At 64.6% G+C, this 23,063-nt stretch overlaps 2 protein-coding genes across 2 annotated transcripts; one reads left to right on the top strand and one right to left on the bottom strand.

Moving 5' to 3' along the window:
• The first annotated feature begins 973 nt into the window (after positions 1–973).
• Positions 974–10,807, top strand: RRP7A (ribosomal RNA processing 7 homolog A). Its single transcript, XM_036019703.1, has 8 exons — positions 974–1,085; positions 2,507–2,649; positions 4,625–4,750; positions 5,404–5,521; positions 5,813–5,910; positions 6,337–6,535; positions 7,586–7,684; positions 10,553–10,807. The coding sequence occupies exons 1-7, from the start codon at positions 1,013–1,015 to the stop codon at positions 7,669–7,671; spliced, it is 843 nt and encodes a 280-aa protein (XP_035875596.1). The 5' UTR covers positions 974–1,012; the 3' UTR covers positions 7,672–7,684; positions 10,553–10,807.
• Positions 8,018–22,418, bottom strand: SERHL2 (serine hydrolase like 2). The gene is made up of 12 exons (XM_036019705.1): positions 22,330–22,418; positions 21,244–21,393; positions 21,033–21,146; positions 20,636–20,677; positions 20,208–20,227; positions 19,709–19,783; positions 18,130–18,242; positions 17,461–17,540; positions 13,857–13,891; positions 10,717–10,799; positions 9,307–9,403; positions 8,018–8,455 (listed from the first exon to the last, which is right to left on the bottom strand). The coding sequence occupies exons 1-12, from the start codon at positions 22,331–22,333 to the stop codon at positions 8,339–8,341; spliced, it is 930 nt and encodes a 309-aa protein (XP_035875598.1). The 5' UTR covers positions 22,334–22,418; the 3' UTR covers positions 8,018–8,338.
• Positions 22,419–23,063: the final 645 nt, after the last annotated feature.

The following is a 23,063-nucleotide window of genomic DNA, read 5'->3' as shown; positions in this document are numbered from 1 at the left end:
TTGGAATTCACCAGACATGCCCGGAACCTGACCACTTCTCATCACCCCGACGGGCAGCACCCTAGTGACCAAGCCGCCACCTTGCCTCTGGATGGTTGCAGTGGTGTCCTACACGATCCTGCTGCCGCCCTTGCCCTCCAAGTCTAATTGCAATGTGACAGCCAGAGTGACTGCTACACGTCACCCCTTGCTGCTGAAAACCCCACAGGGACCCCAAGCTGCACAGGCAGAGTAACCAAGAGCTTCTGGTGGTCTACTGACCCCCCCCCACCCCCCCCCCGCCGACCCAGGTCAGCCAGACTCTGCCCCTCAGATTGTCCTCTGGCTCACTGTGCTCCAGCCACGCAGTCTCCTTGCTGTTTGTCTAGCACGCCAGGGAGGCTCCAGGCTCCGGGCCTCTGCTCTTGCCGTGCCCTCTGCTCAGAATGTATTTCCCCAACACCTGAGTGAATGAATGCCTTGCTCCCTCACCTCCTTCAAATACTTGCCCGATTATCACTTCAGTGAAGCTTTTACCTTATTGAAAGTTGCAACACCGCCCCTCACCACACTCCCCTCTTGCTTCATTTTTCTGTTTAGCCCTTTGCATTGATGCCTATATTCTGTATTTTGTTATTTGAGTACTTATTGTTCTTCTCCCCCCCGATACAATATAAATTCCAGGAAGGCTGGGTTTTATTTCACCTCCGTATCCCCAGCGCTTAGGACAGTGCCTGGAACATTCACTGGTATTTGTGGAATGCATGCATGAATGGATGGATGGATGGATGGATGGATGGAAGGTGAGTTTGCACCTGAGAGCGGCCCCCATCACGCCTTCAGTTACTTGCAACTTTACCCGTTTACTTTATTCTGGGCAAACGAAGGCTGGGAGCTGGGGTGACCCGGGCCAGAGAAGGCAGCCCAAAACCCAGAGGGTGGGAACGCCAGGGGGCGCCATAGTCTGGATAACGCGCAGCTACCAGCCTCCAACTCCAACTCCCAGCAGCCCGCGCGGCTTCCGGTCGGCAAGATGGTGGCGCGCAGGAGGAAGCGTGCGCCGCGGGGCTCTGAGGACGGGATCCCGGGCCCCCTCGGCTACTCAGGTGAGGGGCTGCGGGACACGGGGCGGAGTACGGCCAGGCTTTGCCCAGAGGCGTCTCGCGCGGGTCGGCGGTGGCTCGGCATTTTGAGAGGCCCCGGGTCCGCCGAGACCCCCGCGGCGCCTTGCTCTGGTCTAGCTTAGTCCCCCGGGACGAGCCCGTTTGGCCAGCGCTGCCCGTGGGAGAAGTCGCCTCTGTCCGCGCTCTCGCGCAGGCGTGCCCTTCTCCACCTTCCCCCTCGGTGAGCACCTGTCCCCTCGTCGCCTCTCTGCGGTCCCCTGCCCGCCCCCCCCCCCCCCGGCTGTGCCCGTGGCGGGGCGTGCCCTTCTCATCGCTTGTGCGGCTTGTGTTCCTGCCCCTGCTTCTGTTCTCCGTGTGCCCGAAGGTTCTTTCTGGAGTGAGGGTGAAACCAGGTCTTGCCTGCCACGCGCACCTCTGCCCCCCAGCCCACCCCGCTGAGCTGCCCGCGGCGGCCTCCGTTAGCACCTACCCTCAACCCGAACGGGTCGCCGCTGACCCGCCTGGCGCCACTCGTCCCGCCGGTGCCCTCTTCCCCCGAGTCCCTGCCGCAGCGGCGCCCTGGCTGTTGGACGCCTCGTGTCCCAGCTCCCCTGGAAGGGGCCTTCCGCACGCTCAGCTCCGCGGCTGCTGCGCGCCTTGTCGTTCGTAGTTGATGCACTGTGGTTCCCTGCCTCCTTGCTCGCTGGCGTCCCCACTGCCCCCTGAAGAAGGTGGTGAGAGAAACGGAAAACCGCCCGCAGTTTTATGAGGATTAAAATGTACGGGGGCCTGGCCCGTGGGGCTCAGCTGGTGGGCGTGGCCTCCCGTGCACTGGAGGGTCATGTGTGGGACCTAGCAGGGCGGAAGCCTGGGTTACGGGCTTGTCTTCAGCTGCGGCGGCATACAGGCGTCAAGCGACTGGTGTTTCTCTCATTGATGTTTCTCTCCCTCTCTCCCTCCTTCCCCCTCTCTCTTAAAAAAAAAAAAGAAAATATGAAAGATTATCCGTATAATCTTAAGATTAGGACCATTAGAGAATGTGGAAGGCTTAGAGCTGGTGGGTCTAACCTGGCACGTGTGCCGAGTGATGGGGGCGGATGGTGCCCTGGGCCCGCTGGGCCTCCAGCGACGGGAAGGGCTTTGGCGTTTGCCCCTCTAGCCGCAGGGGTGACCTTTCCCCTGGTTTCACTGCCCACCTGTAATAATTGCCCGGTTGCCTTCTGCCTCCTCCACCAGCTTGGGGGCCCCTCCTGAGAGACTCTTTGCTCTTTCACTCTCCTAGGCTGTATAGCACCCTGCACAGGCCTTGCCTAGAGGAAGGACTTGGTGAAGGATGGGTGGGTGGGTGAGTGGGCGGACAGACAGACAGGGACAGCCTGAACCTAACCTTCATGTCATCCCTCCCTGCCCCTTTTCTTTGCCAGCGGTCCCAATCAAGTTCTCTGAAAAGCAGCAGGCTTCTCACTACCTGTATATGAGAGAGCACAGAGTTCGAGAAGGCACCAAGTCTTCCTGGCCTCAGAAGAGGACCCTTTTTGTCCTCAATGTGCCCCCGTACTGCACAGAGGTGAGCTGGTATCTGGGAGGGAGTCTGTGAGCTCAGGTGGGGCTTTAGGCAGAATGGGCCCCCACTGTTCCCCACCAAGTCCTTCGTGGGGACAGAGGCCGATAAATGAAGCCCCAAGGGAAGGTGCCTAGAGGGCAGTCTCTCCCCCGTGACAGGGAATTTGCTTTCTGCACATGTCCTTTTAGGCCCTGGCTGGTAGATTGAGCACCTGCCTGTGAATCAGAGGGTTGCTGGTTCAATTCCCAATCAGGGCATATGTCTGGGTTGTGGGCCAGGTCTCCAGTAGGGGGCGCATGAAAGGCAACCACACATTGATGTTTCTCTCCCTCTCTTTTTCCTCCCTTTCCACCTGTCTAAAAATAAAATAAACAAAATCATTTTTTAAAAAAAAACACACCAAAAGATGTACTTTTAAAAATACATCTGCCCTGGCTGGTGTGGCTCTGTGTATTGAGTGGTGGCTTGGGAACCAAAAGGTCGCCAGTTCGATTCCCAGTCAGGGCACATGCCTGGGTTGCAGGTCTGGTCCTCACTAGGGGGCGGGGGAAAGGCAACCACACACTGATACTTCTCTCTCTCTGTTTCTGCCTCCCTTCCCCTCTCTGTAGAAATAAATACATGAAATCTTTTTTAAAAATGCAGTTGTAAGGAACGCAAGGCACAAGGCTTTTTATGATCATCTAGAAGTGTTTCAATTGCATGTTGTTTTTTCCCTGGTTATAAAAGTGGTGTGTGTCCATAGTAAAGAATAGGAGAAGTCCCCTGGCTGGTGCGCTGAATGGATTGAATGCCGGCCTGTGAACCAAAGGGTCGCCAGTTCGATTCCCAGCCTGATCACATGCCTGGGTTGTGGGCCAGGTCCCCACTGGGAGGCGTGCTAGAGGCAACCACACACTGAGGCTTCTCTCCCTCTCTCTCCTCCTCTTCCCCTCTCTTGAAAAAAGAATAGGCAAAATATGAGAAAATAAAATTACTTCTAAATCTATCCAGATATATCAACTATTTTTCACAAAACTGTTAAATTTAGTATTATGTAAATTAACAGAAAAGCTATTATTTTTCAAAAAATAAATACCAGTTTCTCAAAGATGAGAGTTAAAACACTTTAAAATAGAGGATGGTAGCTCAGTAGATGAAACCATTGAGAGGAGAGGGTGTCATTTGAGCCGTCACTCCAGAGTAGCGTGTGCGGGGAGAAGGGCCTGGGCCGTGGGTGTGCAGCCCGAGCGTGTCACAGACCGGGTGATTTCCTGTGATTGGCGGCGCCCAGATGGAGAAACAGCACCCCCTGCACCCCAGGTTCCCCGAGCCCCCTCCCCGCAGCGAGGCTGAGCTGCATGCTGATGCCCGCGCCACAGATTTCACCTGCTGATCTGTAAATGGCTGGTTCAGGCAGAGAAACTTACTCGGTTGCTTTATAAAGTGAGAATACTCAGAATAACCCCCCAGGTGTCCCCGTCTGTTCTGGTAGTAATGTTTTATTTATTAAACATTATGGTAATAATGTTTAAAAATTGAGGACCTACTCCTACTTTTGGAATCATTTACCCGGAGAAATTGGTAGGAAAGGAATCTTTCAGATGGGTGTGCTTTCAGAGAGAGAGAGACAGAGAGACAGACCCCTTCGCTGGGGCGAGAGAGAACTGACCACAGCCCGGGCGCGTGCTTCCCGCAGGCCGAGTCAAAGCCAGACCTGGTGCCCGCGTTCTGCCGCTCGCTCGGTCCTCCTGAGCGCCCTGGCCGGCAGCAGGATAGTTTTTTTACCCAGTGTTTATCGTGCCGATTGACAAGGTTTTGCCCCGGGAACCGGGTAGGGTAGGACTTTAACCTCCACGTTGAGGAGGCTGCGGGTTGCTCAGGCCTCCCCCGCACGCCCCTGACTTGGGCCTGGATGTGGGGTCCCAGACCTGCAGGGTGGAGGGAGGCTCCTGCAAGGCCCCGGGCCACTCACGCTGGGCTTCCTGGGCCACGGCAGGAGTGCCTGTCCCGCCTCCTCTCCCCGTGTGGCCCCGTCCAGTCTGTGGAGCTGCATGGGAAGCCCGAGCTCGCCGAGAGCCCAAAGGAGCCGAAGTCGAAGTTTTTCCACCCCAAGCCCGTCCCGGTAAGCCTGCGAGTGCTGGGGTCTTCAAGGATGGGGGCGTTGGGTGGGGCTGGGGCGGTGTCCCCAGCATGGGGGGAGGCGGTGCCCAGTGGCAGTGGGACATTCCGAGTATTCCCTGTGTGGTCGGGGGGGCGCTGGCAGGTGAAGAGCCTCCACCCTCGCCCCAGACTCGCCGCATCCTCCAGCTTCCCACTGGCTGTTTCCCTTATCCTGGGCAGGAGCTCAGAGACCCTCCCTCAGCCCTGCCCTGAGGGCCCTCCCTGAGCGCCCCCTCTGCAGCCGCCTCTTCTCAGGCCCCACGGCCCCACAGTCCTTGCCCTGTGTCCCTCGAGCCCACGCCTTCTCCCGGGACGGCGTGAGCGTCCACCCTGGGCCTAGGGTGCGCGCAGTTTTCCTGAGCCCCTCCCGTAACTGCAGGGCAGGCCCCTGCTGCTGGGCTCTTCCGGCACAGGGCAGGTGACGGGGAGTGCAGCCATCCCACCTCGGGACGGGGGCAGCCTCCTGGTCCCCTTCACAGCTCAGGGACAGCCCAGCCCACCTCCCTGGTCCCGGGACAAGTCAGGCTGGGGCCAGGTAGCGCCCCTTGGGCCGGACGTGGGTGGCTGGGAGAACGGGAGGGCTGCCGGCGTGGTGACGGCACTCGCTCCCCGCAGGGGTTCCAGGTGGCCTACGTGGTGTTCCGGAAGCCCAGTGGGGTGGCGGCCGCCGTGGCCCTGAAGGGCCCTTTGCTGGTGTCGACAGAGAGTCACCCCGTGCAGAGCGGCGTGCACAGTCAGTACTGCGGGAGGCGTGGGTGCCCCGTCCTGGGCCCTGGGGCGCGGGGAGGCTGGCTTGGCGGCGTCTGCTGTGTTCACGGGCCCCAGGGCGGCACGAGCCTGGCCTCCGAGGGCGGGTGGGCGGGGTGAGGGCCAGCATGCCGCCGCTGCAGCCCTCCTCACCACCGGACCCTGGGCTGTCGTCCCCGTGCCTGAGCTGCTGTGAGACGTCTCGGCTGGCCTGGGACGGGTGTCCCCCGAGTATCAGCCTGAGGGAGTCCCGCCCCCTCGCTCCCTGCTCCCGCAGAGTGGATCCGTGACTACACAGACTCCATCCTGGACCCGGAGGCCCTGAGGGTCGAAGTGGACACGTTCATGGAGACGTATGACAAGAAGATAGCCGAGGTGGGGCTTCCGGGGGCGGCCGCTGCAGGGCAGCTGGGGCCGCAGGTGTCCTGGTGTGGCTCCCGGGGGGGCGTGGGGCTGCAGCCTGTCCTGGCCACCTCGCAGACTCCAGACTTCCTTTTCCCCCCTGCTGAGTCTGGGCCACCTGCCTTGGTGGCGTCTAGGCCCTAGGTCTGTGGGGAACCACCTGCTTGAGGGTGGAGGTGGAGGTGGAGGCGGTGTTGACTGGCAGGCAGGTCCTCGCGCCGCCCTGCAGCCCCGCCCACCTTGGGCACCAGCTCTGTGCTGGGGCGGGGGAGCACGTGTCAGTGGGTGCCCAGGTTCTGGGCGTGCGGGGTCTGGGGCGAGGAAAAGAGGGGAGCTGAGAGGTGCACCTGTGTCTGCAGGTAGGGCCCAGGTGCCATTACAGGCTCATGTTCCTTGCAGGAGGAAGCTAAGGCCAAGGAGGAGGAAGGGGTCCCGGACGACGAGGGCTGGGTGAAGGTGACCCGCCGAGGCCGGCGGCCCGTGCTGCCCCGGACGGAGGCGGCCAGCCTGCGGGTGCTGGAGAGGGAGAAGAGGAAGCGCGCCCGCAAGGAGCTGCTCAACTTCTACGCCTGGCAGCACCGGCAGACCAAGATGGAGCGTAAGGGCGTGCCCCCGGCCTGTCCCCGGCCCCACGGCTCGCAGCCCCGGCCCCGTGCGCCAGGCACAGAGTCTAGGGGCAGGCGCTGGGCTGGGGGCTGGGCCCCAGAGTCCTCAGGCCCAGACGTGTCCCCCACAGCCTTTGGGGTTGGGGTCTCAGCCTGCAGCACCAGAGTGGTGGTCCCCGGTTGCTCCCCAGAGGTTGCTCTGGGGGCCAGCCCCTGGGTTGCTTCGGTGCTGTGGGGGCAGCTGGGTGTAGGCCCCACGCAGCCTCGACGCCGAGCAGGTAGTGCTGGAGCCAGGCCGCAGAGGGCGGGCCTTGGGTGTGTGCTGTGGGCGCAGGGAGGGCCGCTGCTGCCCTGTGTGCGTGCGTGGACGGGTGCGTGGGTGTCTGGCAGGTGGCCCGTGTGGAGGGGGCCTCTGAGTGAGGGCCTGCAGGCTGAGCGAGGAGAGGGTCCCGCCCCTCACCCGCCACCCGGTCCCATCGCCCTCCCCTGCCTCACTGCCCCCCCCCCCACCACTGCGCACCCTCCTGCTGCGTCTCCGCTGCTGCCCTTGCCCCTCAGGATGCACCCGGCAGCGGCCCTCGGGCCCCACAGACCCCCTCACACCAGGCCACCCAGCGACCTGAGGGGCCCTGGGCGCTCTGGGCTGGGAGTCCCTTGACTCCTCCCGAGTGCGACTGCTGCAGCAGGAAGGGGCTGGGGGAGGTGTCCCCGGGAGTCTCCTCCCGGCGCCCCAAGAGCCTGCTTCCTTTCCCTTTGGGGTTTGTAGGCGGGCGGTAGGAAGGCTGCAAGTGGCTTTTAGCTTTGTCTGTGCCTTTCTTCAGGTGGATTTTCTGCCTGAAAAGGCGGGCATGCCACCTTCTCCCCTTGAGCCTCTGCACTCCGACTGGGCAGCCAGTGGTCTCCTTCCCACATTCAGAGCGGGGCGGGGTTGGGGGAGGCAGCGCCGGGCGCCCCGGCTGGGAGTCGGGGCCCGGGGGAGCGGCGGCAGGCCGGTTCTCCGCCCCTGGCGCCCTGACCGTGCCCCCGTCCCTCTCACGCTCCAGATCTGGCGCAGCTGCGCAAGAAGTTCGAGGAGGACAAGCAGAGGATTGAACTGATGCGGGCCCAGCGCAAGTTCCGGCCCTACTGAGCCGGCTCAGGTGCGGGGGGGTGAGGACAAGGGGGCCCAGAGCACCCCCGACTGCCCTGGCGGCGGGGCTGCCCCCCGAACAGGACCGAAGACCTGCACCCACGGGAGCCGGTTGAAAACAGTGTCGCCATTCGGTCCTTGTGCTTCGGCTGCCCTGGCCCCGTGGGGGGACGCCCGCCCAGCCTTAGGACTTGGCCCTGAGGGGCCTCCGCCCCAGGAGGTCTCCCTGCAGCTCCCGTCCTCTGGCCAGCCTACCCCCGCGTCCCTCTGTGGGAGCCGAGTGTCTGCCGTGTTCTCCATCTCCCCGGCCGGACAGAGCAGCCCCTGCAGTGACAGCCTCGGGTGGGAGAGGGAGACACGGGAGCCGTTTATTCCCCGGCCCCCAGGCAGCGGGGCGGGCTGCCGGGCTGAAGGCCGGGCCAATCCGTCCCAGCCCGCCGTCCTGCGGCCACCGCCAGTTCACCACAGATCATCGGCCCCGACCCGGGGCGCCCCTGGAGTCCAGACACAGTGCCCCTTGTGACGTCACGCCCCTGGGAGCGAGAAGCCTCGGCCCCGCACCCCCTCCGCCGGCTTTGCTGGTGTCGACCGTTGAGGCCCGTCCTCGTTGCGCCTGGCCTGGCCAGCGGCCCCTGGAGCTGGGTGTCGTGCGGCCCCAAGCCCGGGTCTACTCCTGGGCTTGGGGACGGTCGCTCTCCAAGAAGGAGCTGATGACACCGGCCACGTGGTCGGGTTGGTTTATGTGGACATAGTGATTGCCCGGCACTTCCACGTACTGGAACCGCTGGAGGAGGGAGGGGGCCGCGGTGAGGTCTGGCCCGGGGAGGTGCAGCGGGGCTCTCCCGTGCTCTGCTGCCTGCCCCGCCTCAGGAGTGCCCCCACGGAGAGCCGTGGGGCAGTGACTGAACGAGCAGGCCTCCCAGGGTCCCCGTCTACCCGTAGCGCCACGTGGGGGTTCGGGCCCCGGCTCTGGGGCAGTGAGAAGGGCCGGATCCAGAGGGCAGTGCCCAAGCCTGGGGTCTGCGCCGCCCTGAGCGGTGAACCTGGAGAGCGGGGCCGTGGGGTTGCCGCGGGCCCCGAGGGCTCTGGGAGGTCCCCCTGGAGCAGGAGGGCAGTTGTGTGCACTCGTCTGTGCCCGGGAGAAGACCCACCGGACGGGAGGGCAGCGCCCGCCGGCCCAGCCTGGGCTTCCCTCACACGGACGGTGCCTGCGGGGCCCAGGTGTGCAGGTGGCTGGTGGTCACAGCATGCCGGCTACTCCCCGGGGTGAGGTCACCGCACGCGTCCCGGCCCTGCCCCTTCGAGGCTCACCCCGCCTGCAGCCAGCGCCCACTGAGGGGACTGGTCGCCTGCCCCCCATTTGGGGCCCTACAGAATTGTGGGGTGTCCTCTGGCCAAGTAGGGCCTGGTGTGGCGGGTATGTGAGGACAATCACAGGGTATTTGTCCATGAACAACACCATTCCTGGTCCACCTGTGGCCTCAGCTCGGAGTGAGGCCCGGCACCTCCTGGGGCTGGGGAGCTGACCTGTCAGGCCTGGGCCGGGGGTCCCAGTGCAGGAACAGACCAGGGTGCTGGGGTCCAGCAGGCCTGACGCCTCCCCTGCATCCCAGCTGCCCCGAGCCTCGCACCTACCTCTTTCAGGACTGATTTCAACGTCTTGATTATGAAACCCAGCGGCTCCTTTTTATGATGGTTCTTCCTGCTCACGTCATTGCACCCTTGGCTTGCTCTGGGGAGCAGGAAACCGGGGCTCGTCTCCAGCGCACTGAGGGACAGCGCCCTCGGGCCTCCCCACGGGGGACTCTGGGTTCAACCCCAGATTCAGCCCCTCGGTTCGCACTGCGCTCAGACTTCCGGGGCTGGCCCGTGGTGCTGCCACTGAGTGTCTGCCCGGGAACGGCTGGAGTCCTTGTCTTTTTTTAACTTAAAGTCTTTACTGAGAATCCCACCCACTGTAAGGGCATGATTCCGTGCTTCTGTAGTGTGTTCGGTTGTGCCGCCGTCGCCACAGTTCAGAACAATTTCATCACCCCAAACCCCAGGCTCGTGTCACGTCTCCCACGCGGCTGCCTGGCTCACGAAGCCCCTGACAGACTGCCCACGGTGTCCCTGTGTGGGCTTGCGTGGGGGCGGGCCCTGTGGTGCACGAGCTTTACGGCGGCTTCCCCGGAGCGCCATGTGCGTGAGGCCCGCCTGTGTCGGGACGGGTCTGAGCTGCGTTCCTCGGCACGGCCGCCAGGTGGCGCAGTGCCGCGCGGACCGCACGTTGCTCGTTTGCCTGTGGGCAGACACGGGTGTTCTCTGCCTTGTGGCGGTTGTGAATGATGGGTCTGTGAGCTGGTGTGTGCGTGTGTGTTGGGTGTGCACATGGGAGGGGTAGTGCTGAGCCGAAGGGGGAATGGTGACCGTGGCTCCAGAGACCGCTGGACTCTGCCAAAGTGGCCACCCCACGTTGCGACCCCGCAGCCCCGTGTAGGGTTCTGGCTCTTCCCCTCCTGGGGACGGAAGCTGATGTCTCACGTTCAGAGTCCAGCCGTCCCCGTGGGCGTGCCGTGGGCTGGGTTTGCCCACCAAGCCCGTGTTTCCTAAACCTGACTCGGCAGCAGAGACACGCGTGTGTCCGTGGGAGTCTCGGACCCTGCCTTGGGCGCGGGCGGTCCAGGACACCGCCGTGGAGTGGGGGCGGCGCCCGGGGCACATGAGCGGTGCCCACTGCTCTGGGACCCTGCGCTGGTGGGATTGCCAGCGGCCGGGCGGTGCCCGGGGGGAGGCGGCAGACGGAGGGCTTGGGCCTGGGAACGTGAGGGGCCCGCGGTGGCTAGAGGGTCGGGGTGCTCCCCGCGGTCGCCCGTTGAAAGGGCTGCACTCCTCGCCTGGCCCGTGCTGCCCGCACCCTCCCATCGCTTTGCTTCTCCTCCACGCGCCAGCTGCCAGAGGCGTCCCAAGAAAGACAACGCTGGTCTCGCGGTGGGAGGACTGGGGACCTCGCGCCAGGGACCCCTGGCTCCCGCGGCTTGTCTCAGGGGCTGGGCTCAGACTTACCTGATGAGCAGAAGGTGGGCCTGCAGTTTTTTGGTGAGAGGCAACAACTGCTCTCTGCTGATGAATTCAGCGTAACGCTCCGGCTGCTGAGGGAACACGGCAGGGAGAACCGTAGTGAATTCTCACCACCAGGCGCTGCTGAGGGCGCGGAGCCCGCCCCCCTGACGGGCCTCGGGGGGCCTGGCAGGGCCGCGTCACCCGGCTGCCTCTGACCCCCCATTCTTACGAGGATTTACGGCATGGCTGTTGGGTGCTTAAGAGGGGAAGGGCCCCAGCTGGGAGGCGCCACCTTGGATCCACACTCTGGGTTTTGAAGACAGTGCGGAGAACAATGTCAGATTGTTCATGCTCTTTCACATGGGTGACGTGCCGAAATGGTGACATCTGCAGCTTGAGTCACGAACACCGGGCCTGGTGTCTCCTGCTCTGTCTCTACTGTCTGGCGTCTCTCCTGGGGGTGGGAGATGACTCGAGGCCCAGCCGTGCCTCCGTTGGGCTGTGCCACTCTGTCTGAGCGCAGGGCCCTGCCGTGTGGGCGGCTCAGCCCCCGCCTGGCAGCGGGCTCGGTGGCACTCACTGGGTTACTTCAAGATCGACTCTCCCTGGCCGGTGGGCTCAGTGGATTGAATTCCGGCCTGGGAACTGTAAGGTCGCCGGTTCAGTTCCCAGGCTGGGCACATACCCGGGTTGCGGGCCAGGTCCCCAGTGGGGGGTGCAAAAGTGGCAACCACACATGGAATGTTTCTCTTCCTCCCTTTCTCTCTCCCTTCCCTCTGTCTATACAAATAAATAAAATACTAAAAAATAAAGAGAAAAAAAAACCTGACGACCACATTGCCTCGTGGAGAGTGGCCGGGCTCAGGTCAGGACCTGCCAGGGGCACTGCCCCGGCAGAGCATCTCCTTCAGGGCCCTCCAGACCCCACGGCTTAGGCCCAGCCCCAAGCGCCCAGCCCCAGGCTCGGCATGTGCATGACAAACGGTGACACGTGAGCGTGCTGGTTAAGAGGGCCCGCCGGCTGTGCATCCGGGAAAATCCACCTCACGCCCCCCCACCTTTTATTTTTTAATTTTTAAGAGTTTACTGGAGCCCAACTGATGGCGTCTATTGGGGAGCAGGATCTTAAAGGCTCCCACCTCACGCCTTGTTACGGACAAACCCCAGCTGGATGGAAAACCAGCTCAGATGCGCCTTCCCCTTGGCTGCTGCTCGGGTCCAGGCCTGCGGTCCAAGCCTGGGGCTGGGCAGTGGCCCTGGGTGGCCTCTCTGGGCCAGAGCTTCCCGCCTCTAGCGGCGGTGTCTCCTGCGTGCACAGCATTGCCCCCGCAGAACGGTCGCAGCGAGGGCACGGCGAGCTCCTGAAGCGACAGTGCCGGGCCGGGCCACGCCAACACGGGCCCGGCCCCTGCTCACTGCAGCCCCGCAGAGGCTGCTCGCTAACTGCCAGCACGGAGGGACAGTGCCTGAATGACGGGATGCACTTCCTTTCTGCACTGAAGGCAGCTGAGGCTCAGAGAGGGTGAGCGCCTCGCTCAGGGTCACACAGCCTCTCTGAGGGAGACGGCAGAGTTTCTGCACCTCCGGACCTCACTGGTGGCTGGATTTTAAGGCCTTTCGTTATCGAGCCCTTCTCCTGTTTTAGTCTTTGCTACAGGAGTCCTTTCAGCAGATGCAACGCACACCTGTGCGGCGGCAGCAAGTACTTGGAATGTCTTTGCCCACCTGGACCACCCCCCCGGCCCCCCTCCCGGGCGAGCACAGTGCCCACCTGCTCTAAGAGTCTCCTGACCAGGGGCCGGGCCACACAGCAGGAAGTGAGCTGGGGGCCAGTGAGCAAAGAGTCCCTCACATCACCTCCCCAACTCGGGTGCCTGGTGCCGAAAGGGTTGGGGGCCAGTGCCACTGGCCACACCCGCCCCAGCTGCCAGCTGCCTTCTGGGCGCCCACTGCCCTTGCACTCAGTCCGTTTGAGCATCTGCAAGCTGTGTGCGTAGAAACCAAAGCGGACCTGACGGAAAAGACGGCCCTAGGACGGGAGTCCCTGTCTCCGCACACAGACAGGTCTGCCGGCAGTGGGGCCGAGGGCGGGTCGGCCTCTGCGAGTTGCTCCTGGGCACCTGTGCGCCGTGGTGGTCGTGTTTCCAGCTGTCTCCTGCGTGTGGAGCCCTCGCTGGCTGTGCGGCTCCGGCCCAGCGCCCTTGGCTGTGAAGTGTGGGTGCCAGCAGTTCCCGCCTCCAGGGCCGCCGTGGGCATCGTGAACACACACCGGGGGAGCGTGTGGGAACGGGGAGCGCAGTCTGCGGTCTCCCGGGGGCACAACAAGCCCCATGCCTGCCAGCCCTGGCGGGGGCACGGCGTGACTTCAGGGGGCTGCCGGTTCGTGGGACCTCTCCTTCGCCCCCAGCCCGGGCCGCAGGAAACCAAGGACTCAGAAGGAGCCACACGCCGTTTCACACCCAATACTGTGGCTGAGGTTGAACATGGGAAATCGCAAGTGTTGCAAAACGGATGGGGAGGAACTGGACCCCTCGCACATTCTGGTGGGAAGGTAAGACGGTGCAGCCCCGGGGGGAAGCACGGTGGTTTCTCCAGAGAGTGAACACAGGGGTGTCGCGGGATCTGGCGGTTCCACCTCTGGGTCTGTGTCCAGATGTGCCCGCAGAGGGACTCGAGCCGACACTCGCACAGCATGGCCACAGCGGCTGTATTTACAAGAGCCGGGAGGCGAGAACCACCAGGGTGTCCCCCCAACCACAGGGGACGGGCACAGCCATGCAAGGGATGCCTGCGGACCCGTGCTGCAACGTGGATGGACTTGAACGCGTGATCTACGTGAAGCGAGCCAGACGCGGAGGCCACACCCCGCGTGACTCCCCGTGCGAGGTCCCCACGCGGTCACGTCGGAGACAGCGGAAGGCTGCTTGCCGGGGCCCAGGGCCGGGGGTGGGCACTTAGGGTTGACTGGCGTGGGAGTTTACCCGGGGGACTGTGGGGACCTTTGGGGCGCTGGTGGTCGCATAAGTAATGCCCCTGCGTTGTACACTGAGGGGTGCCGTGAGAGTGGGGAACACCGGCTTTGCGTGTTTCACCGCGACGAGAGGGGCAGGCGGTGGGGGGGGGCAGGAAGCCGAGGCACTCACCGTGGAGAGCCTCTGGTCTCTCTTCAGCACCACACCTGGAAGGGAAGTCCAGACGGTGGCCTCAGCGTCCCCTGTCGTGGCGAGGGGACCCGGGGCCCTTCCGGGCAGCGCTCCTTTCTTCTCTGTGTGCCCCCCCCCCCGCCCCCGTGACAGGCAGGAACCGCGTTTCTGAGACCGGCCTGCCGGCACGGTCGTCCTCCAGGAGCCCAGCACTCCGCCAGACCTCAGGGCAGGCCGCCCGGCTCAGTGTGGGGGAGGGCAGTCGGTGCTCCGTCCGTTTCTCAGCCAGCGTCTGCCTCCAGGGGCGGCCCAGCAGGCCCTGTCTTCTGGCATCTTGTAATCCCATCTACTCCCACGTGGGGGCGGGTGTCAGCGCCCGGGGCAGCCAGGAGGGAGGCCAAGCTGGCCCGCCGGGATGGGTGTTCCTGCACTAGCCCTGCTCCACAGCAAGGGTTTCAAAATCCCTGAAGAGGTGCATGAAACGTGCTTTTTAAAAATTTTAGAAGAGGTTTTATTGATTTATTTTTAGACAGAGAGGTTGGGAATGAGAGAGGGGGAGAAGCATCATTGTGTGGTTGCTTCTTGCAAGCCACCCACTAGGGACCCGGCTTGCAACGCTGGCATGTGCCCTGGACTGGGAATCGAACCGGCAACCTTTGTTCTTAGGCCGTTGCTCAATCCACTGAGTCACACCAGCCAGGAGGAAACGTGCATTTTAAAAACGCACGTTTTTCAATGTAGGAGATACTATCACAACCCTAGACTCCCCCTCTCCTGGCACAGCCAGTATTTAGAGATTGTGATATTTTGATATAATAAGAAACATGGTAATCCGTTCCTGTCTCCCTGCCAGAGCACCTACAAACTGTGTTAACTGTGTCAATGGTACAAGTGCCGGGAGCGCTTTTATTCTGACATTTGGTCCTTGAGCTTGGCCCCAGCCTTGCATGTCCTGGTGACGGGGTGGGGGTGGTGAGCAGGAAGGACACGCCAGTGCTCCGGGGAGTGGACAGGGACCGGAGAGTGAGCTCCTCACCTGTCTGAGTCATCACTCCAGCCTGCGTAGCCAACCCCCACACAACCCCCTGAGCCTAGGGGTTCGGAGAGCTTCCGGTTGGGAGCCACGTGGAGGTGCTGGGAAGGCGGAGCCCCGGGGGGACCTCAGAAGCCCCATGTCCCTCCCCCACGCCTCGCTGCCCTTTGCATCTCTACCGTCTGGCCAGCCCCGACGTGCATCCTCTATCGTAAACCCGCAACAATAAAAATAAATGTTTCCCTGAGTTCTGTCAGCGATCCTAGGAAATTATTGAACCTGAAGAGTGGGTGTGGAACTCCAGTTTATGCTGCTTGGTCAGAGTGCACAGACAGCTTGTGTCTTGCATCCCTCTGGGGCGGGGACGGGGGGGGTGGGGAGTTTGGAAATGGTTCTCTGACAAGGGCCGCCCCACCTCCCCACCCTCCAGCCAAAACCCTCCAAGCCCTTCCCTCCGCTTTTGGGAAAAGTGCCGCAGTCAGCCCTCTACCAACCGGAGCTCACCGGGCCCTGCCCAGTGCAGCCACAGCCACCTTCCCTCCTGGGCAGCCGCTCTCCCCTCCCTGCAGGGCGGGCGGGCTGCAGGGCTGGACCCTGACACAGGACCGTCCCTCGTCAGTCACCAGGGATCCCCAACCGGAGCTCCCCTCCTTCGCCCCCGCCCCTCACGCCTGTTTCCAGAAGGCCTAGGCCAGTGCGGACACTGGTGCAGATGGGGGAGCAGACGAGGAGACCCTGACTCTCCCTGCCCTGGACCGCTGCCTGCCGGTTCCCCCCCGCTGCGGTGCGGTCGGCTGCGTGAAGCGGTCCACGCCCCGCGGGGAAAGGCGAGCCTGCAGCCTCCTTTCTGGGCTGCTCCCTTCGCCTGCACGACCCTCCTCCTGGGTCTCCCTGGGACCGGCTCCCTGGGCAGCCCAGCCCCTCTGTGCTGTGCTCAACAGGCACCTTCTCCTCGAGGCCCAGCCAGCCCCTTCCGCCTGAGGATCAAGCCTGCAGCCCCGCCCACACCCCCGAGCCCGCCCTGCTCGGTGGCGTCCACAGGGCTCCCTCTCCCCTCGTCCATCTGTCCGTCTGTCCCGGTGCAGACTGGGGAGAGCGCACACAAGCCAGGGAACGCCTGAGGCCGGCCGGAGCCGGGAAAGAGGTGTCAACAGGCTGTCACAGCCCTGCCAGCAACGGCCTGGCCCGTGGCTTTCTGGCCACCAGCCCTGTGAAGAGCTACATCAAGTGCCCCAGTCTCCAGAACCTTGAACGGCAGCCCCAGGAGGCGAGCACGGGGCTCTCAGGACTTGGGGTGGGAGATGGTGACGGCGGCGTGTGTCCGAGTCCCCTGTCCTGCTCTGGACCGGTGGGGGCGCTGGGGGCCTCAGGAGGAGGACTGGGGACAGCCTGGAGCAGCAGCTCCCCCAGCCTCCCCTCCCCCGTGTCCTGTGGCATCAGGGAGCCTGCTCTTCAGTTAGGCTAACCCGGGGACCAATCACAGACACCCAGCCTACGGCCTGCTCCCTGCACCCCAACCCCCCACAACCCGTTCAGGCTCTGTGCTCCCCGTTGCAAGTGACCCTGGCCTGGCCTAATCGGCCTCCGAGTCTAATTCCGGATTAGCCCCCTTCCGTCTGCGCCCGGGGCCCCTCCGGGCCGCCTGTCTGCACGGGCCTGTCGGGAAGCCTGGGCCCACGCCCTCCGGCCTGGACCTGCTCTTCCCCCGACAGCCTTGCAGGGGAGGCAGACGGGGGCTCTGGGATGACAGCACCATCCCGGAGCACAGGGGGCACAGTGGCAGCCGAGGCTCCCAGAGTCATAGGTACGGACTGGTCCCTTTGACCTCACCGTGTGATGCCGTTTCCTGGCAAACAGTGCAACACAGCAGGCAGGCCTCTGGCTTCTCTCGAGCAAATAAATGCAAACCCTGGACATTCTAGACCCGAGTCCCCCCGAGTTAACCCCTGGCTGGGCCGGGGCCACAGGCCCCGCCACTGCCCTCTGCCTCGCCCAGCGGCTCTGGGGGGCGGGGGCGGGGGGCGGACGCCACCTGCTCGGCACGCTGTGAACTGAGGTGAAGGCAGCCCCGCCGGGGCGGCACTGCACACCCTTGGGAGCCAGGTTTCCTGACCGGGTGTCGGAAGCAAAGCCCCAAAGCGCGGGCTGACGCGGCCCTGAAGCCAGGGCGCTGCCGACTCCTCCTCTCCTCTCAGAACAACCTCTTCAGTGCCACCTGGTCCCTTAGGACAACCCCAACCCCAGCGTTGACACAGGGCACCGACCCCCAGCGACCAGCACGGCACGGGTACAACACTCCCCAACGCTGAGTCCCAGGAAGCCTGACCAAGTGCCCACAGGCCGAGGCGTCCTGGGCCGGGCAGTATGACCAAGTCGCTGCCCCCCCCCGCCCCGAGGAGCCCCAGTGGGCTCCCCGCGCTGGGTGGGCTGAGCAGAGGCAGGAGCGGGACCAAGGGAGAGACTGCGTGCAGGGCACTTGGTGTCACGCCGGGACCAAGATGAGCCTCGCCACGGTCGGTCCTCGCCAAGAACAGTGCCAAGAGGTGGGACCCCGGACGACGAGCCCCTTACCTGTGGCCACCGGCGAGGTGCCTCTCTGCAGGATGATTTTCGCTGACTCCTCCCACACATGGGTGTTCGCCTGCAGGAGCCTGGCGGGGAGAGGAGGGGGCTGAAGGCCTTGGGTCCAGTGGGGCCGGGTGGGAAGGACAGGATGGCGAGGGGAGGGAGGTCCCCCACAAAGAGTCGGGCACCTGTGGGGCAGACGGTCACGTCCATGGGGGTGGGGGGTGTCTTCACCGTTTTACACAGCAGCATTATAAAGCCCTGACCGCCAGGGGCTCCCAGGGACTGGAGGCCCACCTCCCGCAGACCTGACATTCCCTGCAGGGCAGGGGAGGGGCCTCAGGGCCGGCTGGGGAGGGACGGAGGCTGGGGAGGGACGGAGGCTGGGGAGGGACGGAGGCTGGGGACTGAGGCTGGGGACCAAGGATGGAGAGGGAAGTGAGCGCGGTGCCGGAGAGAGGTCCCGGCAGGTGTGGGGGGAGAGAGAGGCAGACGGGGAGCCGGAGGTGGTGGCGGTGGGTGTGGGGGCCTGGGAAGCGCCTCGCCGCATAGTGGGGACAATGCGAGGCGGCTACACTGCGGTAGTGCCAGGGTGGGCACCGAGAGAAACAGGCTCCCTGTGGATCTGAGACCGAAGCGTCCCCGCTGCCCTCCCCCCCACCCCCAGCCACCCACCTCTGCAGTATCTCCTCCTGGCTGTACACGCGTGGGGGCTTCCCGGAGGCCTCCTCCTGCTGCAGCGTGAGCTCGACCCGGCTCCGCCTGTAGGCCGGCAGGTTCTCCAGCTCCTACGTGAGTATCGGTGGTTCTGCTGGGTGGGGGGGCTCCCGCCTGCAGGCAGAGGGGCCCAGCCCCCCACCCCCCTGCCCCCCACCCCCCCCGCCGCCCCCAGGTCCCGACCGCTGCCCTCGGCAGCCCCTGGCCATTCATTCAGACCCAGGGAGGTTTTGGAGGCGATCAGCCCCGCTGTCAGTACTGTGACCCAGAGCAAGTCGTCCCCTTCGGTCACAGCCAGCCCGGCCCGGCCCGGCCCAGCCCTGCCTGTCCTGGGGGACAGCTGGAGGGTCTGGTTGAAGGAGGAGAAAGGAACTCTCGGTCCACAGTCAAGTGCTTGCAAAGGCGCGATACTAGGGTTCTCAAGTAAGGAACCACCCAGGGTTCGCAATGTCATCTGGTTTAAGTAATGCTGTCACTCCGAATGGCAACAAGGAGACTGGCAGAGGGGGTGCCCTCCAGGGGAGTCCAGCTTGCCCCCACGTGTGCCCCTCTCCAGCCCAGCTCACTCCGGGATGACCTGGCCCTGCCCACGGTCTGCAGCGGGACAGCACAGCACACGGACAGGACCGAACACACTCCATACACGCCCAGGAGGGCAGCGAGACGCCGGGGGCACCATGCTGGTCAGCTCAGTGGTGGAACAGGTCAGAATGCCAGAGAGGCAGCCACACAGCTCACGGGACCCTGACAATGACCCACAGATTATCTGACCGTGTGCCCAACATTTATGGAGCACCTACTGTGTGCCAGGATCGGGCAAGTGGCGATAGAAAGGACAGCCATGCCGCTGGCCCTTCGGAGCTTATGGCCGATTAACCCGCAAGAACGCCGAACCTGGTGGCGGAGCTGGGCCTCCGTGGGAGCGGCTGAGCCCTCGGGAGCGTGGCTCACAGCGTGGCAGGGCTGGCCGGGCCCCGCCCACGTCATCGAGTCCAACCTCCTCACTTTCTAGGTGAAAAACTGCAGCCCAGGGAGGTGGAGTGACTTGGCCAGGGTCACACAGCAGGGACTCAGTGCAGGGACAGCACTGGTCACTGTCACGGTGGCCGTGGCAGGTTCCCCACCCGCCCGCACTGGGCAGGGCTGTGCGCGGCTGCAGGTTGCGAAGGCAGCACCAGCACGGAGGAGCTGAGCTGAGCCCGCACGGAGGCGGGCCGGCCTCCCTTTCCCTCCCGAGAGCGCCCTCAGCCGACCGCACCTACCCCGACCCACCTGTCCCTCTGTGACTGGCTGGCACTCTGCAGGTCGCAGGCCGCACAGAGCGTTGCCAAGGAAATAGAGGCCCCTGGACCCCTGTCCCTGTGCATCCGAGGGGTGCGCACGGCAAACTCTCTTCTCGGTGTGTGGGCGGGCGGCTCATTCCCCTCATTTACCCCCTGCCGCCTCCTCCTCCCGCCTCCCCGGCACCCACCGAAGGAAACAGTCCCCAGTCCCCCCTGGGACCTGGGCCGCCCCCCGTGGCAGCCCCCACGCTTACATTAGTGTCCATGGCAACAAGGGTTGATTCCAAAAGGACCAGCTTATCCACCATCTCGGGGAAGGTGCAGGAGAACTGTGGCGGGACAGAAGGAGGGCAGAGTGAAGAGGGGCAGGGCTGGGGGCAGAGGGACTCACACCTGGCTCTGGAGGTTCCCGGATCATCTGTCAGGTGGGGACCCAGGTGCTGCCCAAGAGGCCGGAGCGAGCCCGTTCTGTCCTGTCAGGCGCCTTCCCCGCCTCCGCCCTAGTGCTCGCCCCGCGCCCGGCTCCGCACCCCGGCGGCGTCTGGAGGGAGTCGGGGTCTCCTTTGCACAGTGGTCACTGCTGCAGTCCACCAGCGGGCAGCCGCCGGGTCCCAAACACACCCACGAGGAGCTCCTGGCTGCAGGAGGCGCTTCCTGCCCCCGGGAACCCCCGCCCAACTCCGGATTGCCCCACCCCACTTGCAGGAGCAGCCGCAGGGGCCAGAGGTGACCTCCGCAGAGCCATCTACTTACCATCCCAGCCGTGATGCCACCTAGGAGACAAAACAGCAGTGGACGGATGGAATCCCCCCGCCAGCAGCCCGAGTCCCACCAGCACATCCTCCGGGCCCCCCCCCCACCACCACCGCGGGAGGCCCGGCCCCCCTCTCCCGCCCTGGGCGGTGCTCTGCACTTCCTGTCCCACTCGGGGAACAGCCCCCTCGGGAAGCTGTCTTTCTCTCCCCAAACGGGGAGTCCGCTACCCAAGGGGCCACACGTGCCTCAGGGTCTTGCCTGAGGCCCAGGGCCACAGTGTCCAGAGGTCTGTGTGGAACAAGCACCCAAGCACCCTCATCTCTCCTTAAAGTTCCTAGCAGTGCAGGGGAAGGAGCCTTTGCACCCCCTCCTCGCCCGCCCTTGCTGCCTCCCTGTTGGCACCGTCCTGGACGGAGTGTACTCACCGAAACTGTGGCCCATGATAGAACAACGCTTCCACTTCAAGGCTGAAAGCACACAGAGCCAGGTCTGCGTGGGCCCAGCCTTCCCCACCCTCTGCCTCGCAGTCCCTGGGCTTGGGAAACCCCTCCCCGGCCTCTGGGGTGCCGCACTGAGGGCAGCAGGTCAGCGGGGGGGCCCCCCCCGTCCCACTGCGGGGGGGGGGGGATGCCACAAGAGGCAAGGAGCTCTCCTGACCGCCCTCTCCAGCTTGCCCAGGGTCACCCAGGGATTCCTGGCAGAAGTGCCACCAACCCCAGGCCACGGCCAGGCCGCCGTGGCACATGACTACCGCTCCACACCCCACTCCACCAGTGGAAGGGGATTCCCTCCCTCCCAACACACACACTGCCCGCTCCTCACCTGCCATGACCCTTCGGATCTCACTCACAAAGTTTTCGGGGTGGTACTGCACACCTGGGCTGTAGTGGGATGACAGCCCATGGCCCCCGAAATCCATGGCAACGTAATAAAAGTCTGCGACAGAGGCCAGAGGGGGTGCCTAAGGCAGCGGGTTCTCCCTCGACCTCCCCCGCCTCCTGTCCCCCCTGGCGGCCCGCAGCCCCAGCCCCACCTCTCGCGAGAAGAGGGATGAGTCTGTCGAAGGAGTTGGCGTTGTCCAGCCAGCCGTGCAGGCAGAGCACCGGGCGGCTGCTCGGGGAGCCCCAGGCTTTGGCGGCGATGTGGCCCCAGGGCACGGCCAGCCGCAGCTCCGAGAACAGACCTGGAAGACAGAGCAGGCACCTCGGTCTGTGGGCCCGCGCCCGCCAGGCCCGCAGCTAGGGCCCGTGTGTCCGGGGCAGGGAAGCGCCCAGGCCCCGGCGCTGCCCGCAGGGGGCCAGGAAGAGGGCCAGACCTGGTTCGGGAACCCCGGCAGGAGGGAGAGATAGACCGTGGGAGGAAAACCGTGGGAGGGCTCACCACAGGACACCCTAGACTATCGGATGCGTTGGCTCAGCCTGGGCTCTGACACTCACTGGGCGTGTGCCCTTTGGCACCGTTGCTACAACCCCGCTTGGATTTCCTAATCTGCAACACCGGAGTGAGCAGGGTCTAAGAATCGCCCACATGTTCTTAGGCTTCACGGAGGGCGGGGGGGGGGGGGGCGGCCCATCTCCCGCATCTCCACGCTGCGTTGGGTCACTGCATCCCCCTGCAGACCAGGAAACTGAGGCGTATGGAGGGGCAGTACCCCCCGAAGACCCAGCGGGGACCGCGTGGGCTGGAGCGAGGGTTGGGTGCAAGCCAAGCCGCACGACTGCGGGGCCCCAGCCCTGACCGCCAGGGACCTCACTGTCTGCCACGCCTGTCAGGGCGCTTTCACCACCGCCCACTGCTGGCTTTTCGACCCGGCAGGCGCGCCCCGCGGGGCTGGACACCGGCACCCCCTAAATGGCCCCGCGCTTACTTTTCTAACTGGACCTCGCAGGACCCTGAGGGACCACGTGTGGCTGGATCCTCCCACCGACCCTCCCCCGCTCCTGTCGGGCTCCTCCTGGTCCCAAGCTGCCCGGGAAGCAGATGCGACACCCAGGAGGGCGGCGTGGACAGCGACCCTCCCTCCCTCAGCCGTCTCGCTCTGTGACCCCAAGTAGGCCAGGAGGCGGGGGTCTCCCCCATCCCACTCCGCTCCCAGGGGCCCTGGGCAAGGCGTCTTCACCCATAGCGCTGATCCTTTGGTCGCACGGAGGCTGACAGTGTACGCCGCGATGTCCTGCCGAAGAGCAAGAAGAGCAAAAGAAGCCGGGGAGCTGGGGTGACCCGACAGCCCGGACCTCTAGGCCCCGCCCCCACAGCTGTCCCCGCCCCCTCCACCGGCCACGCCCCCACGGAGACCCGGCCGCGTCTGCGAGCTCCGGAACCGCCTCCCCTTCACCCCGGCTGGCTCCCGCGGGCTGGCTGACCCCGCAGAGGTCGGGGCGGGAGGCGGGAGCCCACCCTCTCCTCTCCGTTGGAGAGCCCTGCGCCCCCGGGGATGCCGCCTGCATCGGAAATGCCCCTGCGCCCGCCCCTGCGAGCAGAGCGGCTGGGAAGTCCGCGGTCCGAGTCCAAAGCACCTCCCGGATTCTGGGCTACATCCAGGCGGTGTCGCCGGGAGTGGAGGGGCCTCTGCTGGACACGCGGGTGGTGGGACCCCGACTCCTGGGCTTGTCCGTGGCCGGGCCCCCAACCCCGTGGGACCCCGTGAGCTGACAGCTCGGGCACCAGCCACAGGGACCCCGGCTCGCCCTGGGCCCTCAAGGGCCTGAGCCCCAGGGTTCAAGGTAGGGTGATACTGTTTAATGTCCACCGTGCCCTCACCGTGCCCTCGGGGAGCCCTGGCAAGAGCCAACCTTAATATTTGTTGTACGCTGGGGAGTTTATCTTGCCGGCCTCGCCCCAGCTGAGGGAGGC

Source organism: Phyllostomus discolor, chromosome 2, assembly GCF_004126475.2.
Source record: "Phyllostomus discolor isolate MPI-MPIP mPhyDis1 chromosome 2, mPhyDis1.pri.v3, whole genome shotgun sequence".
NCBI classification, from domain to species: Eukaryota; Metazoa; Chordata; class Mammalia; order Chiroptera; family Phyllostomidae; genus Phyllostomus; species Phyllostomus discolor.
Note: the sequence above shows the minus strand (reverse complement) of the source record. Positions and strands in the feature narration are given on the sequence as shown.

What these genes read in the sequence shown, in the direction of transcription:
- RRP7A (XM_036019703.1), top strand. Translation starts at nt 1,013, where the DNA reads ATGGTGGCGCGCAGGAGGAAGCGTGCGCCGCGGGGCTCTGAGGACGGG. An exon ending in TGCCCCCGTACTGCACAGAG is followed by an intron (nt 2,650 to 4,624) that starts GTGAGCTGGTAT and finishes GGGCCACGGCAG; the next exon opens with GAGTGCCTGTCCCGCCTCCT. An exon ending in CGTGCAGAGCGGCGTGCACA is followed by an intron (nt 5,522 to 5,812) that starts GTCAGTACTGCG and finishes CTGCTCCCGCAG; the next exon opens with AGTGGATCCGTGACTACACA.
- SERHL2 (XM_036019705.1), bottom strand. An exon ending in GATCCGAAGGGTCATGGCAG is followed by an intron (nt 20,678 to 21,032) that starts GTGAGGAGCGGG and finishes GTGTGCTTTCAG; the next exon opens with CCTTGAAGTGGAAGCGTTGT. An exon ending in TGAAATCAGTCCTGAAAGAG is followed by an intron (nt 8,456 to 9,306) that starts GTAGGTGCGAGG and finishes TCCCTCCTCCAG; the next exon opens with CGGTTCCAGTACGTGGAAGT.